Raw genomic sequence first — 20,225 nt, forward strand, 5'->3', positions numbered from 1 at the left:
CTTTTATGAGAGGTGGCTACTGGCTAGATCCAATCAAATTAAGATGTCTTTGGTGTAAATCAGTTGATCCTTCTCTTTTTTTTTTTTTTTTAGTTATTAGATCAACAAGGTATGCATTCACTTTTTAACAATTCTTCTTATTCATGCAAGATGGAGAAACACGATAAAGAAATGCAGATATTGTTTTCCTTTAGTTATGGAACCTGACCTTGACATATTTTATTATTGCAAAAATTTATGGGGAAATTGATCGGATCCAATCGTTTATTGTCTCATCAAAATCATGGTTTCCTACCGAATTAATTTCTTGATTGTGTTGTAATACACATGTTGAATTCATTCCAAGGAACACTCTCAAGTTTTAATAGATTGTGGGGTTAGTTTTAAAATCTGCCACAACTGTATAATTATTAATCAACTCGATCTTTGTTTTGATGGTTTTTCAACATTTGATAGGCCAGTCGACATCTTAGTGTCTCCACTTCTTTTATTTTGAGTATAATGGTGAAAGCCACAACTAAGATATATTAACATCCGCAATGAGTTAATGTACTCACGATAGTTGAACTTTGTTTGGAAGCTCCTAACTCTCTGTTTTTTTTTTTTTTGATCAAGCGGAAGCTCCTAAATCCTATCTAGCTAAAAGACCATCATCTCCAATGTATGTTTTTTACTCTAGAATATAGTAATTCTAAAATAGAGTAGGGGTTTTCTCAAATGTATCATTTTATTATATTTTATTCTAAAAAGAATAGAGTAAACATTAGAGTTACTCCACATATATATAGAGTAATCATATCCTTTACTGTGTTTTAGAATGATGTATAGAGTGTGGAATTAAAAATGATTTTACTCTAATAAATATAGAGGGAAAATTTAAGTGGAGTTGAAGACACCCTAAGATATCTACAAAAAAAATGATTGTGTTAAAACTATAGAAATCTTCGTTGACATGTTGCGGAATATGGATGCTAGTGGTACAAGCCATAACCTATATCTTTGTATACAAGAAAACAGTTTTATGGAATGCTTTTGAAATCAAATCATATGAGTTTGGATTTAAGGGCCGTTCGCGGGTGAGAGCAAGCGACGGGCACAACTGCAAGAGCACCGTGGGAATATCCTGAATATTCCAAAGGCCATACCATATACATGGTTGCAGATCTGAAGGATCTAGGATTTAAACTTTTAGGGTAGTTGCATTAATAACGTGGACATCAAGGTTCTAGGATAGAATTTTGAATCAATCTTCGTCGACTTATTGTCAGACTACCATTATTTATCAACTACAACGTGCATTTACTATATAAAAAATAGTTTTCTAGATTATTAATATAGTGTAGTGAAGTCTTAAACGCAACAATATATAGAACAGAAACATCATCAATATAAAATTAAGCATGTTTAATTAAATGATACATCGTCGGAATTATTTTTTATGCATCGGATAAACGTGTACGCATGAGAATGAACGTTTGCGTCAACTTTATCCCAAACATAAAGAACTAAAGAAGGATTCATTATCCTTTGCACAAAAGAAAAGAAACAAGAAAAAAAAATGATTCTTTTATCCATTAGAAAATAAAGAATTGAGCAGATTACACTATAATGCAATCCATATAATTTAGTCCTATACTTGTAATCATCAAATATATGTTAAGAAAATTAGGGATGGTTGAAGCTAGCCGTACTTAGATAATATAGTGGATGATATCATTGCCATAAATAAATTAGCAATGACTAACTAATGATGGTTTATTTCTAGAGTATTGGTCCAATGCCATAAAATGGTTTCAACTTAATAGTAATAATTACAAAATTTGAATTTAACTAGATTTCTCATTTCGATTTCTTAAATGGAGGAACAAATTGTAGATATGTCATATGTAATCTAATTTGTTCGTGCAGAGTTTTTGAGCAAAAAGTTATGCATGTGATTCTTGAATTAGTGAGAATTATTAAGGGCATCTCCATCAGTGAGATATTTTCTTGGTTTCTCAAAAAAGAAAGATATTAGTATTTTAATAAATATTAGTTATATAATTAAATTTTAACAATAAAATAATATTTGACCAATAAATGATATACAAGTGTTTTTATGGGTTTCTCAGAGTTTCTCACTTGAGAGACTAATTCTAGTCTCTCTCATACTTTTTGATTATATTTTATTTTTCTATTGAACAGTTTCTAAATGAGAAACCATTGATGGAGATGGTTAAACCACCAAAAAGTAAATAAGTTTGCACCAAAAAGAAAACTGTCAACCTCTCGGGACGCACCATGTGTGAGGGGAAAGAGAGTTTTCCTAAAAGACTTTGCAATGCTCAAATTAGAAAATAATAAAAAAGGGTTGGTTAAAGGAAAAAGCAAACGCATACAAAATGATTTGGATGTAAACAAGTGTGGATGTAAACAAGTGTGCAAGTGTTTGTGAGAATTTTGAAAGTTTCTTATTCTAGAGATAAATATTCTTCTTGAGAGAGATAATAAACTCAAGTTCAATCGCCTCTTTGAGTAAAGTTCATAGCTAAGTTTTGCAAGTCTTATGATTGCTAATGAGCTTAGTAATTAAATTGCTTTAGACATAAAGACATTCGGAACCGCTCTGCATGCCCTTGTGGGTTAACTAGTCAAATTCTACATTTAAATTCAAACTAAATCATAAATAAATTAATCATAAATTTTATAAATATTTGTATATTGATGTCGTTTACAAATTTTAGTGTTTTCTGTATGATTGATTATTCAAATTAATCTCTAAAGTTCGAGTTTTTGTTTGGTTAAAATAATTAAATAGTAAAGTAATAAGTATATTAAAGAGACAAATATAAAAAATATATAAATAAGTTGTTACTTTTTTAAGTCTATGTTTATTTTTCGAAAATTTAATTAATTTTGATATGAAACTTTCTTTAAAAATTGGACTATTCTACATACATTATAGCATTTGGAATAATGTATATACATTTATTAATTAAATTAGTTACATAAAAATACGCAAAAATAAAATAAAAATGAACTATTCATTTGACAGAGATCGTTAGTTTGAGTGGAAATGAATTTTAGATATCTAGTGACAGCATATACAGATAAATTATTAGAAGCTGGATCGAGCTTAAGAAAAATGTATGGACCTCTATCGAAATGTTTTTAAAAATCAATCAAAACAATCATCGGTGGTGGATGGTGGGGGGTTTGTGAACAATGGATGATGAAATGGTGGGCATGTGAACGGTGGATGGTAGTAACTTACATGGTGGATGGCTAAATCACGTATGGTGGATTGTATATTTTTGGATGGTGAATCGTTGAATGGTTGATTATGAATCCAATTTTTCTTCATTTGGTTTTTCTTTAAAAAATCTCATTTAGTAAATTGCGATGTTTTAAAAAGTGGTAGGGTTAAGCGGATGGTGATCAACGCCTAAAACAAATAATTGGAGTTTAAACTATTTTATGCGGTTAAGCATTTACAACATAAAAGGGATTTTTTTTTTTTTTTGACAAAAGGCTTCAATTAAACTTAAACCATAATCGGTACAATTGTTTTGAGGGCACATTTCGCGATAGCATCCGCTTCACGATTGTGATTTCTAGAGATGAAAGAAAAACTTGAGTGATGAAATTTAGAAGATAATTGCAGGATATCGTGGAAAATCCAGTGGAGTTCCAAAGGAGGATCCTTCGAGTTAATGGCTTCGATCAGTTGTTTTGAATCTGAAGCGATAGATAAAAGGTTATAAACATAATGTATAGATAAACGTTATACAAACATCCATTAGAAAAATAAAAATATTAAATCATTAACAAGAATTAGACCAAAATATTTACGTCGACGCGATTTTAGGCGGTTTAAGCTTTACACCAAAACATTTACGTCTACATTTATTTCTCACTTAAACCCAAAAATACATATTTCTCTAGTTATTTCAAAAATCAAAACTACCTACCGACATACTAAATTTTAAAACCTACCTATTTGACTAAACCACCCTTGTAAGAATCACTAGATGCCTTGATGCATGCACATCTAGAAACACATGTTTATGTTTATCCCTTGAATGGTGGAACTACCTTGTCAAAATTATGGAACGATAAATCTGTTTTGCTGAAAAAGCATTAAAGGTTAAACTTTCCACAGCACAAGAAGCAATAGTTATTAATCAAGGCCGTAATGTACGGAAACAATGAGTGATTGCATCATAACTGCAAAATGAATCTATGACATCATTCTCCTGCAAGTATAGTCGAACAAAGTCTGGAGTGTGCTTTTGGCTGATGCTTCATTAGGTAAGCTCAGAAGCCTAGAAACCCGAGAAAACCCAATATCATGTTTCATTGAAGAACTAGGCTCTAGTTCTGGTTCTTGTTGCTCTGGTTCAAGACCAAGTTGTTCCTGTTTTTGACTGGTTTTTGTCAGTGCCCATTGCATAGCCCATATTGCAAGGGGACGCATGTAAGTCAATGATCTATACTCATCAACCGTGTTCCAAGATTCAGGCGTCTGAAAGGAATACCTGTTTTAACACAGTATCAGTTACTATAGTCTATAGAGAGAAATAACAATATCAAGATCAAGCTTACCCGAGTCCGGTTTCAGACCAGGCAGCTTCATAGATACCACTTGCAGTCTGAAACGCCATTTCAACTAGACCTTCTTGGATCATTGTTGCAGACAGTGCATATGTAACACCGGACCATATCTCTCGTGATTGCATTGACGCTGTATCAACTTTCCCATTGGGATGCATCCCATTTACAGCTCCACGTTTCCCATCTTTAATCTTCATCACATTATAGTTATAAACTTTCTCCAAAGCAGTTCTTGCTTTGTCTTCATCTACTATAGGCAAAAGCCCTGATGCTCTCGCGTACCTGCAATTGTAATCATACCACATCAACACTTACTTCTAACAAAAAACCATAACACTTACTTCTTAAAGAAAAGTAGGGAACAAACCATTGACCAGCTAGTTGATCAGCTTGGATAGTTGAGCTATACTGACTTCCACTATTATCATAGTTAAAGTAAGATCCATTCCATAACTTCTTCTCATATACAACTTTTGCTTTCTGAAACTTAGACCAGAAATAATCCTGAGAGTTCTTGTCACCCACTACGCGTGCCAATGCAGATGCAGCTTGCAGTGCAGCCACCCAAAGTCCACCACAGTAAGCGCTTACACCAGACGCCGACCATGTATCGTAAGTCTGATCTGGAAATCCTTCGTTCTCAATCATTCCGTCGCCATCTTTGTCAAACTGAGCCATATATGCCATTGCAACATACACTGAGGGCCAGACCGCTGATGCAAACTTCTTATCGCCTGTGGCAACTACATCCCGGTACACCTGGAGGACAAATTTGGGGTTCAAATCTTTCCAACGATCCGTATTGTGAAGAGTATATCCATTAACTTCAAACCAAGGGTCATTAATGCCTAAGTCATGAGGAACTGCACCAAGAACCTTCCTCTGAACCCATTGTCCCTCACTAAGAGTTTTCACTTTAGTAGGATCGTGTAGCATCACTGCAGCAGCAAAGTCTCTTTGGATACTAAGTTCCAGTTTTGGAAACAGCATCACCAGTGCAAAAGATGCATAGAAATGAACATCGTAAGTGTTCCACATACGATATTCAATCCCTTCTAAGTAAAGGAAGTGCCCAATGTTCTCTTCTCCTTCTTCAAGTAATTTTGTGCCAAATGCAGAGTTTGACGTTGTTGATGCATGAAGTTCCTCAAGCGTAGAAGCCATCTTTTCAAGGACAGAGACAGCTGTATCATTCTGATGCGGTACATCGATATCGTTCTTTAGACCGAGTTGGGATTTATCAAGTGAGAACTTCTTTTCTCTGACTCCTGCCAAGCTATGTACTGGGGATGATCCATCTGTAAAACAATATGGACTAACATGAGAACATGGCGTCATAATGTCATGACGAAAGTAAATAGTATCATAAGAAATTTGTCCAAATCTACCTGTCCAAAGAGTTCCTCCTGAATTAAGGTAATAAAGCTCGTTGAAGAGAGTGACAGGGTACCTAAAAACACCAAACACCAAACACGTTTGTGATAACTTTATGAGAACTGATATGTCTTATAGAAGCTGAACAACAAGCCTTACCATGCAGGCAGTCTTTTGTCTTCAAGTATTGGTCTTTGCCAATCTTCTATCCAGGACTCCCATTGACTATGTCCTGTTCCATAAAATACTTGTCAGTGGAAGCTTCATTCTGAAGTGAACCAACAGGAAAATATATTTTAGGAGATTAGGTCTTTACCAAGAATAGCATCATGTGCAATTTGTGCTGCAGCATCACCATTATTGCCATAAAACTTTGTGTAACGCCTGAAAAGATTCTGTTTAATAGGTTGCCTTTAGCTATCACCATTCAGAAGAATCTGTAGAAAATCTTACCTAGAATATATTTTACCACTAGGAAACTGCACTTCAGGGCAGTCCCAAGCCAGAGAAAATGTGACAATGCGTGACTCTCCCGGTAGGACTGTTACAGAGGCTGCTACTGCTGCCCCAATGGATGAACCGTGATCTGACTGCATTGACGCCTCAGAAGCCTTTAAGTGATCGAAAGAACCATTCTGTAACAAATACAAGGGTGGATATCAAATCTCATGGTGAAGAATAATACAATTATATCCAAGGCCTCTTAACAAATGGAAGGATATATCAAACCTCTTTGACAGCCTGCCACATATCTTTTGCTGTGATTCCATCCTGCTTTCCAGACACTATGAAAAATGGGCAAGCTGAGACACTAACACCATCGGTGGCCTGAGCTGAAATTGCATATGACAATGATGGTAATCCGTTTGCTGTTCTGTATCAGAAAAAAATAGAGTAACAAAGTTTGAACAATCAGAGCCTGATACTTAACAGCCACAAAAGATTAGTTTCTTGTCTTAGTTTGGTGCTTTACGCAAAGAATATGGAAGAACTTACTTATGATGTAAGAGCACACCCTGAACTCCATCATTCATCCTATTATAATCATCAACATCACAAAGTTAAAAAACTTCCAAGTAACATGCGAGTTCATATAGTAAAGCCACAAATTCTTGGAGTAGAGAATTATAAGTATTTAATGTATACGTTATCTTGGAGTTGTAGTGGCCACCTGAGAACTCAGAGTCTCCTCCAACAGAATTCTGAACCAAAACAATATCATCATAAGTAGTATTGTGAAAGGAACAGTAAAACAAAAGCAAAACAATATGACTTCATTCAACGAGTATCTCACCGCCCAAGTGAAGAGCAATGTCACATCCGCGGTAGTGTTTCCGAGATTATGAAGCTGATGAATATATGTACAAACTCATCAGTAGTTCAGTACCATGGTAAGCTCCACAAAATAAAAACAAAAAAACAAAAACTAGACATACTGTGAAAGTGAAAACAGACACTGGAAAGCTGCTTTCTTTGTAGTTGTGAGGTATAAAGGGTGAAACTTGACGACAAACAATCCTAAGCTCTGGATCAGGTTCACCTATAGACCATCAAATATTAAAGTTTCAGGCTCCTACCATAGACACATCAATACTTACAAGTGTGAAGCTGTATTCAAAAGCATATATATTACCCTCATACATTGTCCAAGACCTCGGATATAAAGCATGGTATGTAGACTTGTCTCCTTTCAGATTCCAGTCCCAAGAACCAATACCTGATTCCGAATCTTGTCTGTTCGAATATATAAACTTCAATCATCTCAAAAAAGAATATTCACTGCAAGCTAACAAACAAGAGAGAGTACTGCAGTGGCTTACTTGTCAAGCTTTGGGTTCCTAGGACATAACACACTCGAGTACTTTTTACCATTAGCACGTGAAACAAATGCCTGCATCAAACAAATCCACCAACTTAGTAGAGACCATGGAGAGAAATTTCAAACAGAGCATAACCATCCTGAAACTCTCTTCTATCATCTTCCTCCTGCAAAGTCTATATTTGTAACTTACTGAGAATTGATTTGCTAACACTGGTTCATCTTCACATTTTGGAGGGAATAGCTGCCATCTCTGGAATTCACCTTTAAAACTCCTTCCTATGCTTCCAGCTCTGCATGTAACCATAGCTAAATAAGTATTAAGAGAACTTACCAATATCTTTACAGTAAGTTCTGTATGACAGGTTACAAATATGATCAGAGAGATGGATTTCTCCGAACGGTTGTTTCAATGAAACAGTTATTACATACCAATGTGGTAAAGTTGATTGGATATAAAGGAAACATACCCAATACCTCCAAGTGGAACACCATGGGAAGACGTTACAGAGTGCTTGGAGAATGGATCTATGAAGGCCAACTGTAATCAATAGATTATTACAATATAACTGTGTACCAAAAAGAAAAAGCATATTTCAAAGACTCTTTGGTAAAACTGAACTAGGAAAATGTGTTTACCCTTCCTTTAGCAGCTTCTTCTCTGCAAAGAAACCATAACCGAATGCCAACAGGAGCCTACCGGAACAAAAGCAAGTCTCAAAAACATAGTTTTGACAATCCTATCAAACATCCTACAGAATTTTAATAACAGTTATATCAAAAACGTTTTGTTTTCCATAGGTGTACCAGCTGGAAAATCTCTTTAACACTCAGATTGAATTCCCGTGGAGCTTTTACGTCACTATCTATCTTTCTTTGCCATGTCAAAGATGCAGGTACTGCCGGATCAACCTGATTTGATAAGTGGGAACAATATAAGACATCAAGCCACCTTTACTTGAAGATTCAGGTATCAAGTTGACATAAAATAAGTTACAAGTATTGTTTGATGCAGATTTAAGGACTCGAAAGATGATGGATACGAGACTAAAACAGAACCCAGAAGTTTAAGCTATCCAAATTAGTCTAATATATCTCAATGAAGTCCCTCAAAACATGAACCACATATAAGAAATATGGAAAAAAGCTTACTTTAGTATCAGAAGAGTTTAAAGGTTTTACATCTTCACCAATATCCATGATCTTTTCCTCAAACATTGGTCCTAAAAAAAACACAGAAACAATTCAGTGTACAAGTCAACAATTTCAAGTACTTATCCATCTCCAGTTGTCAGCCATGAAGAGGTTAATTTAAGGAATACAAAAACTGGTAATGAGAAAGTAAACATAGTTAATGGCAAAGTAGAGAATAAGTTAATCACACTAACAATTACCGTACACAATAATTCAGCATTGCGATCATTCATGAAGACGAAAGAAATTAACAAATATAGAAAACATGAGACTCTCATGATGAGAGTACCTGAAAGCAATTGCTCTGAATCGTGATTGGTTATTGGTTGGATTGGATCAGAAAAATATGGTAAACAAGAATAAAACCGTGAGAATTGTTGTGGCAGAGAAGAACGATCAAGCCGAAGAAGATAGATATATAAACTTTCGTAAAGTGAATTTGAAAAGTCGTGACTTTTTCAACAAAGCTTTTTTTTTTGTGTGTGTGTATTTGTGACTTATGAATTTTTTGTGTTTGAGATTAGAATTTAATAAAATATCTCCTGAATTATTTGTACTAACCAGATATGGTCGCCAGTCGCCACCACAAAGGCACAAACAACTATTTAAAGATCAAAATCGTCTTATTAATTTGGGTCAAAACGTGTTTTTCTGATTTTAAAACTTTACTTTAAAGCAATTTTAATATTTAATGTAACACACTATTTGTAACTACCAAAAATCTTTTTATTAAAGAGATTCCCTGACCAAAAATCTTTTTATTAATACAGTATGGCCAAAACATCTTAACTACCTTTTTGATCTCAAAACTTTACTTTCAAGCAATGTAAAACTAAGATTTACTGACAAAAATAAAGAAGTAATTATTAATACTAATGAAAACTGAGAGTAATCATTAAACTCATGACGCAATTACACAATGGTGTTATTTAGGACAACAAGTAACAAAGTAGTGAAACAATGTCTGACACGTTACTTGTGTTTGCAACTTTGCATCATCATGCTTGATATGTGGACCTATTAGAAGAACTTGGGCCTTGCACGATTGCATCTTTGTTTTTAATTAGTAAAGTGATTAAATAAGACGCAAATCAATTAATGTCCTTAACAAAACATACCGACATGACTTTGAATAGAGCAAGCATCACGAAACGAACTCTATTCCAAACGTGTGTTTGACAGTTTCTTGCTTTTGAATCTCCGGTTCGAATTAATTTGTGTTTGAACCGTGTTCCGAATGGTTTATGATGGGCCAAGTTATTTTATATGAGAATGTTGGGCTCAATTATACGAAGCCCAAATAATTATAAATAAATGCAAATCGAAAGGTATATGTTACCACCACCAACCATTTTCTAGAACCTTCCACTTCTTCTTACTTAGCTTCCCACATAGTTTTCTTCTCCTTCCTTCTTCTTATCTTCTTCTTCTTCATCTACCTAACTTAGGTTTTATCAATCTCTCATTTCCAACCATGGCTTCCTCCGCCGCCCAAATTCACATCCTCGGCGGAATCGGATTCCCTACTTCGTCTTCTTCCTCCTCCACCAAAAACCTCGACAACAAAACCAATTCCATTCCACGAAGCGTCTTCTTCGGCAACAGAACAAGTCCTTTCACTACTCCAACCTCCGCCTTCCTTCGTATGGGACGAAGAAACAACAACGCTTCCCGATACACCGTTGGTCCAGTCCGTGTGGTTAACGAGAAAGTCGTCGGAATCGATTTAGGCACGACGAATTCAGCTGTTGCTGCTATGGAAGGAGGTAAACCAACGATTGTGACTAACGCTGAAGGTCAAAGAACTACACCTTCTGTTGTGGCTTATACTAAGAGTAAAGATAGACTTGTTGGTCAGATTGCTAAACGTCAAGCTGTTGTTAATCCGGAGAATACTTTCTTCTCTGTTAAGAGGTTTATTGGTAGAAGAATGAATGAAGTTGCTGAAGAGTCTAAGCAGGTTTCTTATAGAGTTATTAAAGATGAGAATGGTAATGTTAAGCTTGATTGTCCTGCTATTGGTAAACAATTTGCTGCTGAGGAGATTTCTGCTCAGGTTTGTGTTGATTTTTTCTTAAAGTTTTCATTTTGAGTTTTGGGTGAATGGAGCTTTGATATGTGGTTGTGTTGTAGGTTTTGAGGAAGCTTGTGGATGATGCTTCGAGATTTTTGAATGATAAAGTAACGAAAGCTGTCATCACTGTGCCTGCTTACTTCAATGATTCACAAAGGACGGCTACTAAAGATGCTGGTCGTATTGCTGGATTGGAAGTTCTTAGGATTATTAATGAGCCTACTGCTGCTTCTTTGGCTTATGGGTTTGAGAGGAAAAGCAATGAAACTATTCTTGTTTTTGATCTTGGTGGTGGTACTTTTGATGTCTCAGGTATTTTTACTAGAGTTCTACTTGGGATCGCAAAGTCCTTGGCTTTTAGTTTCTTTTTAGGTATTGGAGTATTCTAATTATTACTGGGTTTTTGTTTCTTGGAATGTAGTCCTTGAGGTTGGTGACGGTGTTTTTGAAGTGCTTTCGACTTCTGGTGATACACATTTGGGAGGTGATGACTTTGACAAGGTGAGTCAAAACACAGACTTTGTCTGTCTGAAATGCTTTATAAATCATCTTACTCACTGGTAGATACGACTTTTGCAATGCAGAGAGTCGTTGATTGGCTTGCTTCAACCTTCAAGAAGGATGAAGGTATAGATCTTCTCAAAGACAAGCAAGCGCTTCAGAGGTTGACGGAGGCAGCTGAAAAAGCTAAAATTGAGCTTTCCTCACTGACTCAGACAAACATGAGGTTCACTTTTCCCTCTCAAATCTATTTACCTCGTTCCCATTGGTATGTAGGATATTAACTGATTTCGATTCTGTATCCAGTTTGCCTTTTATCACTGCAACGGCTGATGGGCCTAAGCACATTGAAACCACTCTCACCAGGGGCAAGTTTGAAGAATTGTGCTCTGACTTACTCGACAGGTATATTTCAGTTATTGTTTATATGGATGAGATCAGAACCTGCCATGTAAAACATGGTTGCTGTTTGATTCACCATGTGTGCCTAAGTTTTGTTTCTCTGCATTCAAACTTCTAGGGTCAGGACACCTGTGGAGAATTCCCTGAGGGATGCAAAACTCAGCTTCAAAGATATTGATGAGGTGATCCTTGTTGGTGGATCCACACGTATCCCTGCTGTTCAGGATCTTGTAAGGAAGCTGACAGGAAAAGAACCCAATGTCTCAGTCAATCCTGATGAAGTTGTAGCTTTAGGTGCTGCAGTTCAGGTGTGTTCTTGTTGACCTCTAATCTTCACACATTGTAGTTGTAACAGTAAATTGACATTCTACTTGGATGAGCCGTATCACTAAAATGCTATTTGGCCTCTGATTCCAGGCCGGTGTTCTATCAGGAGATGTGAGTGACATTGTTCTTCTTGATGTGACGCCGCTATCGCTTGGTTTGGAAACTCTTGGTGGTGTCATGACCAAGATCATTCCAAGAAACACCACACTTCCAACTTCTAAGTCAGAAGTCTTCTCAACTGCTGCAGATGGACAGACAAGCGTTGAGATTAATGTGTTACAGGGTGAGAGAGAGTTCGTAAGAGATAACAAGTCTATTGGTAGCTTCCGTCTTGATGGTATTCCACCTGCACCACGTGGAGTTCCACAAATCGAGGTCAAATTCGACATTGATGCCAATGGAATTCTATCTGTCAGTGCTTCGGACAAAGGTACAGGAAAGAAGCAGGACATCACCATTACTGGTGCTAGTACCTTACCAAAGGATGAGGTGTGTACAGTTATCAAACTTGGTTCACTTATGTCAGATATGTAATTTTTTTTCTTCTTCATATCAATGATTCATATTGGTTGTATGATGTTGCAGGTAGACACAATGGTGCAAGAAGCAGAGAGGTTTGCAAAGGAAGACAAAGAAAAGAGAGATGCGATTGACACAAAGAACCAGGCTGACTCCGTCGTTTACCAGACAGAGAAGCAGCTTAAAGAACTTGGAGAGAAAATTCCAGGTCCAGTGAAAGAAAAGGTTGAGGCTAAGCTCCAAGAGCTGAAGGAGAAGATAGCAAGCGGATCAACTCAAGAAATCAAAGACACCATGGCAGCTCTTAACCAAGAAGTGATGCAGATTGGCCAGTCTCTGTACAACCAACCCCAACCAGGTGGTGCTGATTCTCCTCCTGGAGGTGAAGCTTCCTCGTCGTCTGACACATCATCCTCAGCCAAAGGTGGAGACAACGGCGGTGATGTGATTGACGCTGACTTCACAGACAGCAATTAATACGAATTGGATTCATACAAGGATTATTTATGGGGTTTGTCCATGATTTTGTAGGAATGATAATGTGATTTGTTGGCAGCAAATGAATGGTAAGAGTCAAATTTTGTCTTTTTAAACACATGATTGAAGCAATATTCTGGAGCACATATTGTCGATAAATGCAGTGTTGTTACAAAACATGTACAATAAACCAAACCTCTTGCAGCCTTTCACAGAGAAGTAGAGACGTTCTCTGTTAGCATATCATGCAGGCGCACATTAGATACCTACAAAGTTGAACTGTACAACAAACACATAACCAAATATATACAGATGGTTGCAATGTAATGCAGCATAGCATATCAGAGGCGGAGTCCATGGTTCCTAGGACTTTGAGGAACGCTGCTTGCTCTTCCCCAGAACCTGCGGTCATCATTGCACCCGTACTTGCCATTACCGCCACCTGAGTTATGTGTGGTTGTGTATGATTGGTCCCAACCGATGCCTCTGGGAATTTCTAACGGTGTTGGTAGTCGTGGCCTACACGTTAAGTAGTTAGTAGGAGGCTGCACGTATGCATTGTGGTTGTGGTTGTGGTAGTGGCTGTGTGGCTGCAGCTGGTGTGAGATGTTGGGACTGCTATGCACTCTATGCATTGGGTAAAGCCGGCTCAATTGGTAGTTGTTCTGAAAACTCGTTTCTGGCGGCTCGTGACTGTATCCATCAGGTGATTCTGATTTGGGAGAGGAGCAAGTAGAGACGGTGAAGGAAGGTCGTGTTTTGATGGGAGCACGAAGAGCAGTAGCACTCTTGGATGTGCGAAGAATGCCATTGATGGCTTCAATGTAGCGTTGCTCTATGGTTTGTGGCTCGATGGGGCCTAACTGACTCTCAAGAACCACTGGGTTTGCAGGAAACAAGAAAGTTCTGAGCTTGGGTGTTTCATGACGGTTATATTCCTCTATCATGTGTTTCACATCTTCATCAGACTTTACAGAAACTAATGCATCAAGATCTTCTGGAATGATCTGGTATTTGAGCACAATATCGTTCTCTGTGATTGCCGTAAGTTTCTTCATGAGTTCTACAATTGAAACCATAGCTCGATGATAAGAAGACGTATTGTGAGATTACATCGATTAAAGGAAGAGTTGGTTAATTTACCGGAGAAGGAGATGTCAGGAGATACAGCAACGACGCGAGTCTCTCCGCCGACATATTTGAGAACACTGTCCGATGGTCTAGGGAGGATTCTGCCGCCAAAACTGCACATGAACTTCACCTTACTCGGCGATCTCTCCTCCGCCATTGATGTTTTGTAGCACTTCTCTTTTGGCTTTTGGTTATTGTTTGGAGGGGACAGAGACGAAATCAAGAATAGTTTGAAGGACAATTTTCCCTCCCAAAATTGCAGATTTTTTTTTTAGGTTTTGGTAAAATCAAATCAAATAGTAAAATATGGAATAAAAGATCGAATGCAAATTGAAACCCCGATACTTAAAAATTGATGCTCTTATCTCTTCCTTCTTCGTGTAAGATAATGATTTGGAGATGTTTGAGATAATGTAGAAATGTAATAGTTTTGATGAAGAAGGAAGAAGAAAGAGGAGAAGAAGAGAGGTTTGATCAAATTGTAATTCGCAAATTATTTCTGAGTTCTCTACAAAACAAGAAAAAATGAAGCAGAAAAGGTTTTAAAAGCAAAAAAAACAGGAGTAGAAGAATCCATGCCGTAGGATTTAAAAGCTTATTTTGAGATTGTTTTCAGCTATTTATGGATTTTACTGATAATGAAATGTATTAGTTCATAACTAGAGCTCTCTTTAGCCAAAATTTACTAAATTTTCAAATCACTTTGATTCTGATAATATTTGGGCTGTAACATGATGTTTCGTTTTTGCAAGAGTGAACATACAAAGATATGAACCAATCTGCTATATGTTTGTAAAAGCCTTCTTCGCTGCAACGCAGCAGTTACCTAAAACCTAGCTATGTTGTTGTTTCCCGCTTTTCTTGCCCTTCTTCTGTTTCTGCTTCAACTGCGTCAAACCTGCTGCTGTGATCTTCACATTCCCGACAAGAGCAGCCATCAGCTCCGGATCCGTACAAGCTTTCATCAACTCTTTCTCCCTTACTGACGCCTCCGACATATGTGTGAACAGATTCATTGCAGTTTTTGCAGCTGTCCAAACACAAAAGTCAACATCAATACAGTCCAAAAGCTCTACATTTACAACTACTTGGAAGAGAATGTGTTGTTACCTTTTCCTTTCTTCATGCTGCCTGGAATCGCTTTGACTCTGTATTTATATGACTGGAGAGCATTGTAGGGGCCGCACACGGGGACCGCATATAAAAGGATGTCGGTTGGTAACGGGTTACCAGTAAGGTAATCGACATCAATCAGTTTTTCTTTCTCTTCGTCCCCAACTTCATGAATATCGTCTTCTTCCATCACCACTTTGTCCATGTCTGAAGTTTCTTTCCCATGACAATCCCTAGCAAGATGTCCAACCTTCTTACACCTGTAACATATTTTCACAGCATCGTCTGTCTCTGCACAGCAACCCAAAGCAACTATCAGTATCATATGGTTCCAGTCTAATGGAAAGTGTATGCCCGGAAACAATTTCAGAAGAAAAAAGACAAAATTGAAATTTTTTACCTTCAGAAGGTTTCTTCACTTCAGTGACCGCGGTTTTTGCATTCTGTGATTCAACATCAGTCTTCTGTGGCTTTCCAGACGACTGCAAAGGGGAGACAAATTAATTTACCAGTTATGAAGTACTGATAAGAGAACAATGATGGTCTATGACAAAAAATGGAGAATCCAAGGGAAGTACTTACTGCCAACAATGCCATCCGTATTTTTCTTTCGTCTTCATCTTGATCAGCATACTTCTCCTTCATTTTCTTAAGTTTACCCCTTTGCCCACGGCTAACTTTTTCCCCAGCTGGCTTGTTATCAGGTATGCTCTTGGTAGCTTGGCTTAAAGAAGAAACGTCTTTTTCCTTTCGTTGCTGCTTTTCTTGCCCAGTGTTACCATCAGCAGCTGTGTTGCCGCTTTGGCCCATCTTAAGCTTTCTTCTTTCAGCTTTTGACATATAAGGCTTATCTCTCACTACTGCATTCTTCTCTTCCTGTTTCATCTTCTCTTCCATATCATCTTTTGATGTCTCTATTGTATCTTTCTTGCCTGCCACCGTTGCAGCACCAAGACCAAGGGTTCTATCAAGAAGATCTTCAAGCTGTGAGGTGGCTGATGCAACATTTTCTTCAGTAATACCAGATGAACTCATGTCTAAAGAAGAAGTATCTTGGCTCAATGCCGTACTTGATTCCTGCAAATCAACTTCTCCTGAGGCAGAAACCACTTCATTCACTGCTTCGTTCTCTGACTCAGTATCTGAATGCTCATCAGGAGCATGTGTTTCCATGACTACATCATTCATTCCTTCCTCTTCCCCTCTTACCCTTCTCTCATTCAAATGAGCTCCCAAGGAGCTCTCGTCCAAACGAAACAATAATCCAAAACCCATGATGAGTGGGTGTGGTGGAAGAAAGTTTTTCTTACCTCGTATCATGAAACTTCCAACTGTAAGGTATTCCCCAGTAGGAGCTGTTTTAGTGACCTGATGAGGATAAACCCACCATGCACTAGTAACAATCTTGGAATCCCAGGCCTGACTATGACAAACCTGCATCATATTATATCCAAAAGTCTGCCATCAAGACATTGCACCATATTCACATAATTCAAACAACCAAAATAGTAGATGAAATTGCTTACCGTAAAACATCCAGCTTGGTTTAAAGTGAGAGGCGGTACATTTTGTTCAGGTTTATGATTCTTTATCACAGTACTAGATGCTCCATGAAGCTCTGCGTGTACATACCTAAGAAAGCATGGTTAAAAACTTATCATCATCTTTGAATATTTAATACTAACACAAAGACTAGATAAATAGTTCTATATATTAAAACTTACAGATCTCCTTTTGACATGTAACGTTTAACTATCATCTCATTTTGCTGAGCATCACGACCACTGATGACCAAGTAGTTTTCACTGCTAATGAACCAATTAAATTTCTCAAACCAGTGGACTTTTCTCATGTGTGAAATCGTTGCAACCACTTTTTCCTTTCAGCCAGAAAAATGCAAATGATTAGTTGACTGCGAGGAAGAAACATTAAACAAGATTAACAGCGACGAGGTTGGAAGCTTACCTGAGAAAGTTGGTGGCGGGTCTTTTTCTCAGCTGCTCTAAAAGCCTTTTCATGGGCAGAAACAGTCTTCTCCTGTTTGGTTTCTTGCTTCTTCTTCATTTCATACCAGCGCCTAGCATTACCATGCGCAGAAAGTGATAAGTCAACCTCCACCTACAAAACCACATCGTGCTCCATATGTCAGAACAAGAAAGAAGATGAGCTTTGTATATTCAATCAAAGTGAGGAGAGATCAACACCTTTTCCACTGGAACCGTCTTCTCATCATCATCCATTTCATCGAGATTGTTGCACAACAACAAGGTCATGCAATTCTTCTCCAGATAAAGTCTGTCAATGACTCCAGCAACAGGATTTCCTAATTTTTTTTCTTCCTTGACCATGCGAGCTAGATCATCCCAGCCCATACCCTTTGCAAGTGCTACACGAACAGCTAATATGGCAGCATCTACATCTTCTAAGTTGTACTCGATTAATTCCGCCATATTAACACAATGGTTGACTTCTTTCTTCAGAATTTGAACACGGTTCTCCTAAAACACAAGTATAGAAACATTGCAATTAAGATAAGTTTAAAGAAAAGTTTTACAGAGATATATGGAAATGGAAGTTCCAAACCAGTACATTAATAAATACTACAAACCTGATCTTGGCGAATCTTATTGAGTTTCAGACTGGCAGAATCTTCTTTTGCCTTTTGTTGTTGTTCAGACCTTTGGCTCTCAATTTTGCTGTAGAACTCATCTAAAGCCGCATCGAAAGTTTCAAACTTTTCATACACTCTTGATTTGAATTGATTTAGTAAGATTGAACAGAACTCATCATACATCTGTAGGCAACCAGGCAAACGAAAATTCAATACATAAAATCCATTGCCATTAAACAATACAAAAATGAAGAAGCATAGAGTAAAATAGTGACCTTTTTAACACCTCCTGATTCAGAAGTCGTGTCATTTGCCAAAATTTGTTTTTGCATTAGAATATAACCTTCAGGAACTTTTTGACCATTTATAATATCTTCAAGCCAATCTTCAAAAACGATCACCGCTTGAACCAATAACTGAATCTCATTATCATCTAATTTCTTGTCTTCTGAAAGTTTGGTAGTTGGAACTAGACCAGCATCCAGAATAATGTGCTCTGAGAGCTGTGGCCCATAGCCTAAAGCGTCACCAAGAATATTCTTCAATGTATATTGTTTGGCACCCGTAGAATCATTTGACTTCCCACCCTTTTTGCCACCATTCTGCTCCTTCGGTTCAATCTGTTTTGCGTCATGATCCTTAAGCACGAAAGCAGTAAGTGATTCCTGAAGCTTTGAAACAGTTGTTCTCTCAAAGACTCGACATATCTCTATCGGGTAACGGTGACGAGACATAATAGCAAAACCCTTATTGTCATCTCTACAGAAATAAAAATCAATCATTCAGTATAAAAAGCCACACGAACAAAAGCACTTTGAGCAGTTCAAACATAGCAAAAACAAACGATCTGATAAAAGTAGAGTAACAAAAACAAACCTATGAGAGCGGAGGAGTGTCATGATCATATACTCAGAATCAGTAAGAATTATGTTTCCTTGAGCATACAGCTCCAATATAACATAGTGAGCATTAGCACCTAGCCCAAACTGGAAGACAATAATCTGGTACAAACAACAAAAGTTAAAACCAAAAAACGCAATAAATGGCAACCAAACAAAACACAATAGAAAACTCCAAGTTCCATACCCTATCATAACCAAGCTGTCGAACATCCTCAAGCCTCCTAGTCCTGATATGTTTCCTCAACTTCAAAGTAAACCCAGATGGAGTATTACTCTTATCCCTACACAAATTTGTGAGAGAAAAAAAAATCATTACTTTACTACTTCCCCAAAACAAAAGCTCAAAATCTAGAGATGGGTTTTTACCTGACATAAGCTGTGGTATGTAAACGAACACCACTTTCCATTAAAAGCAAAACTTTCTCACTTTCACCAGATTCTGTGATACCGCTACTATTCAAGAGCTTGAACATATACGTCTGTAGAAGAAATTGGAGCAAAATCAAAACATAAACCCTAATGGAAATCGAATCAAATGAATCAGGGGATTTGAAGCTTTTCATTGTAGAAATTTGTTACCTTGGGAGATATATCATAGACGTTGGAGCATCTCATACCGATTAATCGCTTCAAGCACTTGACTTCGGCGGCGACGTCCGCCGTGTTCATTCGTACCTTCACCATATCTTAGTCTCTCTCGAAATTTCGTGATTCAGTGTCGAATCGAAGAAAGGTTTTAATCTGTTTGTCAAAGTTAGAAATTAAAATTCGGTCTGTGCTAAGCTGTGAGAAAAGAGGAAGAAGGAGAAGAGAAATTTGTGAGCTATTCATGTGTGTTGGGCCGACTAGAAGGGCCTATAAGCCCAATATAAAAGACGATCATTAGTTATCTAAACCAATCAAAATTACATGCTTTTTTAAAACCGGTTAGTCTAATACACTAATTAGAGAAGTTTTTAATTTGTCTCAGTTTGAATATTGATAATTGATAAATAATCCACATATAACAGTTGTATGTATTATTTATGAACAATAAAATCTATGCAGCAAAAATAAAGTAACTAAAATATTCAACTCCTATTCAAGAATCAAATTGATAGAGTAAGCTGCAATTTATGGTGAAAGTAGTTTTACCATAAGGTTTTCTCCTAATTATTTTAAGAATATATTTATTTCCCACAATTGGTT

General features: G+C 37.2%; 4 protein-coding genes and 1 long non-coding RNA gene across 7 annotated transcripts; 2 read left to right on the forward strand and 3 right to left on the reverse strand.

The window, feature by feature from the left end:
* Positions 1-3,502: 3,502 nt before the first annotated feature.
* Positions 3,503-9,560, reverse strand: AT5G49900 (Beta-glucosidase, GBA2 type family protein). 3 transcript variants are annotated; one of them, NM_124368.4, is made up of 21 exons: positions 9,270-9,475; positions 8,939-9,009; positions 8,594-8,698; positions 8,426-8,482; positions 8,257-8,327; positions 7,980-8,079; positions 7,788-7,858; positions 7,601-7,701; positions 7,404-7,507; positions 7,262-7,315; positions 7,114-7,169; positions 6,964-7,002; positions 6,697-6,841; positions 6,421-6,602; positions 6,284-6,351; positions 6,127-6,199; positions 5,982-6,043; positions 4,961-5,891; positions 4,585-4,875; positions 4,075-4,517; positions 3,503-3,717 (listed from the first exon to the last, which is right to left on the reverse strand). In NM_124368.4, the coding sequence occupies exons 2-20, from the start codon at positions 9,002-9,004 to the stop codon at positions 4,220-4,222; spliced, it is 2,874 nt and encodes a 957-aa protein (NP_199801.2). In that variant the 5' UTR covers positions 9,005-9,009; positions 9,270-9,475; the 3' UTR covers positions 3,503-3,717; positions 4,075-4,219. The 3 variants fall into 3 exon arrangements, with proteins under 3 accessions (NP_199801.2, NP_001331234.1, NP_001331233.1); NM_001344863.1 differs by lacking the exon at positions 3,503-3,717 and having other exon boundaries at positions 3,821-4,517; positions 9,270-9,560; NM_001344862.1 differs by lacking the exons at positions 7,262-7,315; positions 7,404-7,507; positions 7,601-7,701; ... (5 more) ...; positions 8,939-9,009; positions 9,270-9,475 and having other exon boundaries at positions 7,114-7,234.
* Positions 9,561-10,318: 758 nt separating this feature from the next.
* On the forward strand, positions 10,319-13,454 carry cpHsc70-2 (chloroplast heat shock protein 70-2). The gene is made up of 8 exons (NM_124369.4): positions 10,319-11,036; positions 11,114-11,366; positions 11,476-11,555; positions 11,639-11,781; positions 11,862-11,960; positions 12,076-12,265; positions 12,375-12,773; positions 12,870-13,454. The coding sequence occupies exons 1-8, from the start codon at positions 10,455-10,457 to the stop codon at positions 13,278-13,280; spliced, it is 2,157 nt and encodes a 718-aa protein (NP_199802.1). The 5' UTR covers positions 10,319-10,454; the 3' UTR covers positions 13,281-13,454.
* On the reverse strand, positions 13,394-14,928 carry AT5G49920 (Octicosapeptide/Phox/Bem1p family protein). The gene is made up of 2 exons (NM_124370.4): positions 14,424-14,928; positions 13,394-14,343 (listed from the first exon to the last, which is right to left on the reverse strand). Exons 1-2 carry the CDS (start codon positions 14,566-14,568, stop codon positions 13,622-13,624), a joined length of 867 nt encoding a protein of 288 aa, NP_199803.1. The 5' UTR covers positions 14,569-14,928; the 3' UTR covers positions 13,394-13,621.
* On the forward strand, positions 13,870-14,105 carry AT5G07515. Its single transcript, NR_143008.1, has one exon. It is a non-coding gene; the product is annotated as an other RNA (long non-coding RNA).
* An 89-nt stretch (positions 14,929-15,017) lies between the features above and the next one.
* On the reverse strand, positions 15,018-19,877 carry emb1441 (zinc knuckle (CCHC-type) family protein). Its single transcript, NM_124371.4, has 14 exons — positions 19,617-19,877; positions 19,404-19,516; positions 19,222-19,318; positions 19,012-19,136; positions 18,411-18,894; positions 18,133-18,318; positions 17,729-18,022; positions 17,490-17,642; positions 17,249-17,403; positions 17,051-17,156; positions 16,107-16,958; positions 15,925-16,006; positions 15,522-15,815; positions 15,018-15,441 (listed from the first exon to the last, which is right to left on the reverse strand). The coding sequence occupies exons 1-14, from the start codon at positions 19,719-19,721 to the stop codon at positions 15,245-15,247; spliced, it is 3,243 nt and encodes a 1,080-aa protein (NP_199804.1). The 5' UTR covers positions 19,722-19,877; the 3' UTR covers positions 15,018-15,244.
* Between the last annotated feature and the right edge of the window lie 348 nt (positions 19,878-20,225).

This window comes from Arabidopsis thaliana, chromosome 5 (assembly GCF_000001735.4).
Source record: "Arabidopsis thaliana chromosome 5, partial sequence".
Lineage (NCBI taxonomy): Eukaryota > Viridiplantae > Streptophyta > Magnoliopsida > Brassicales > Brassicaceae > Arabidopsis > Arabidopsis thaliana.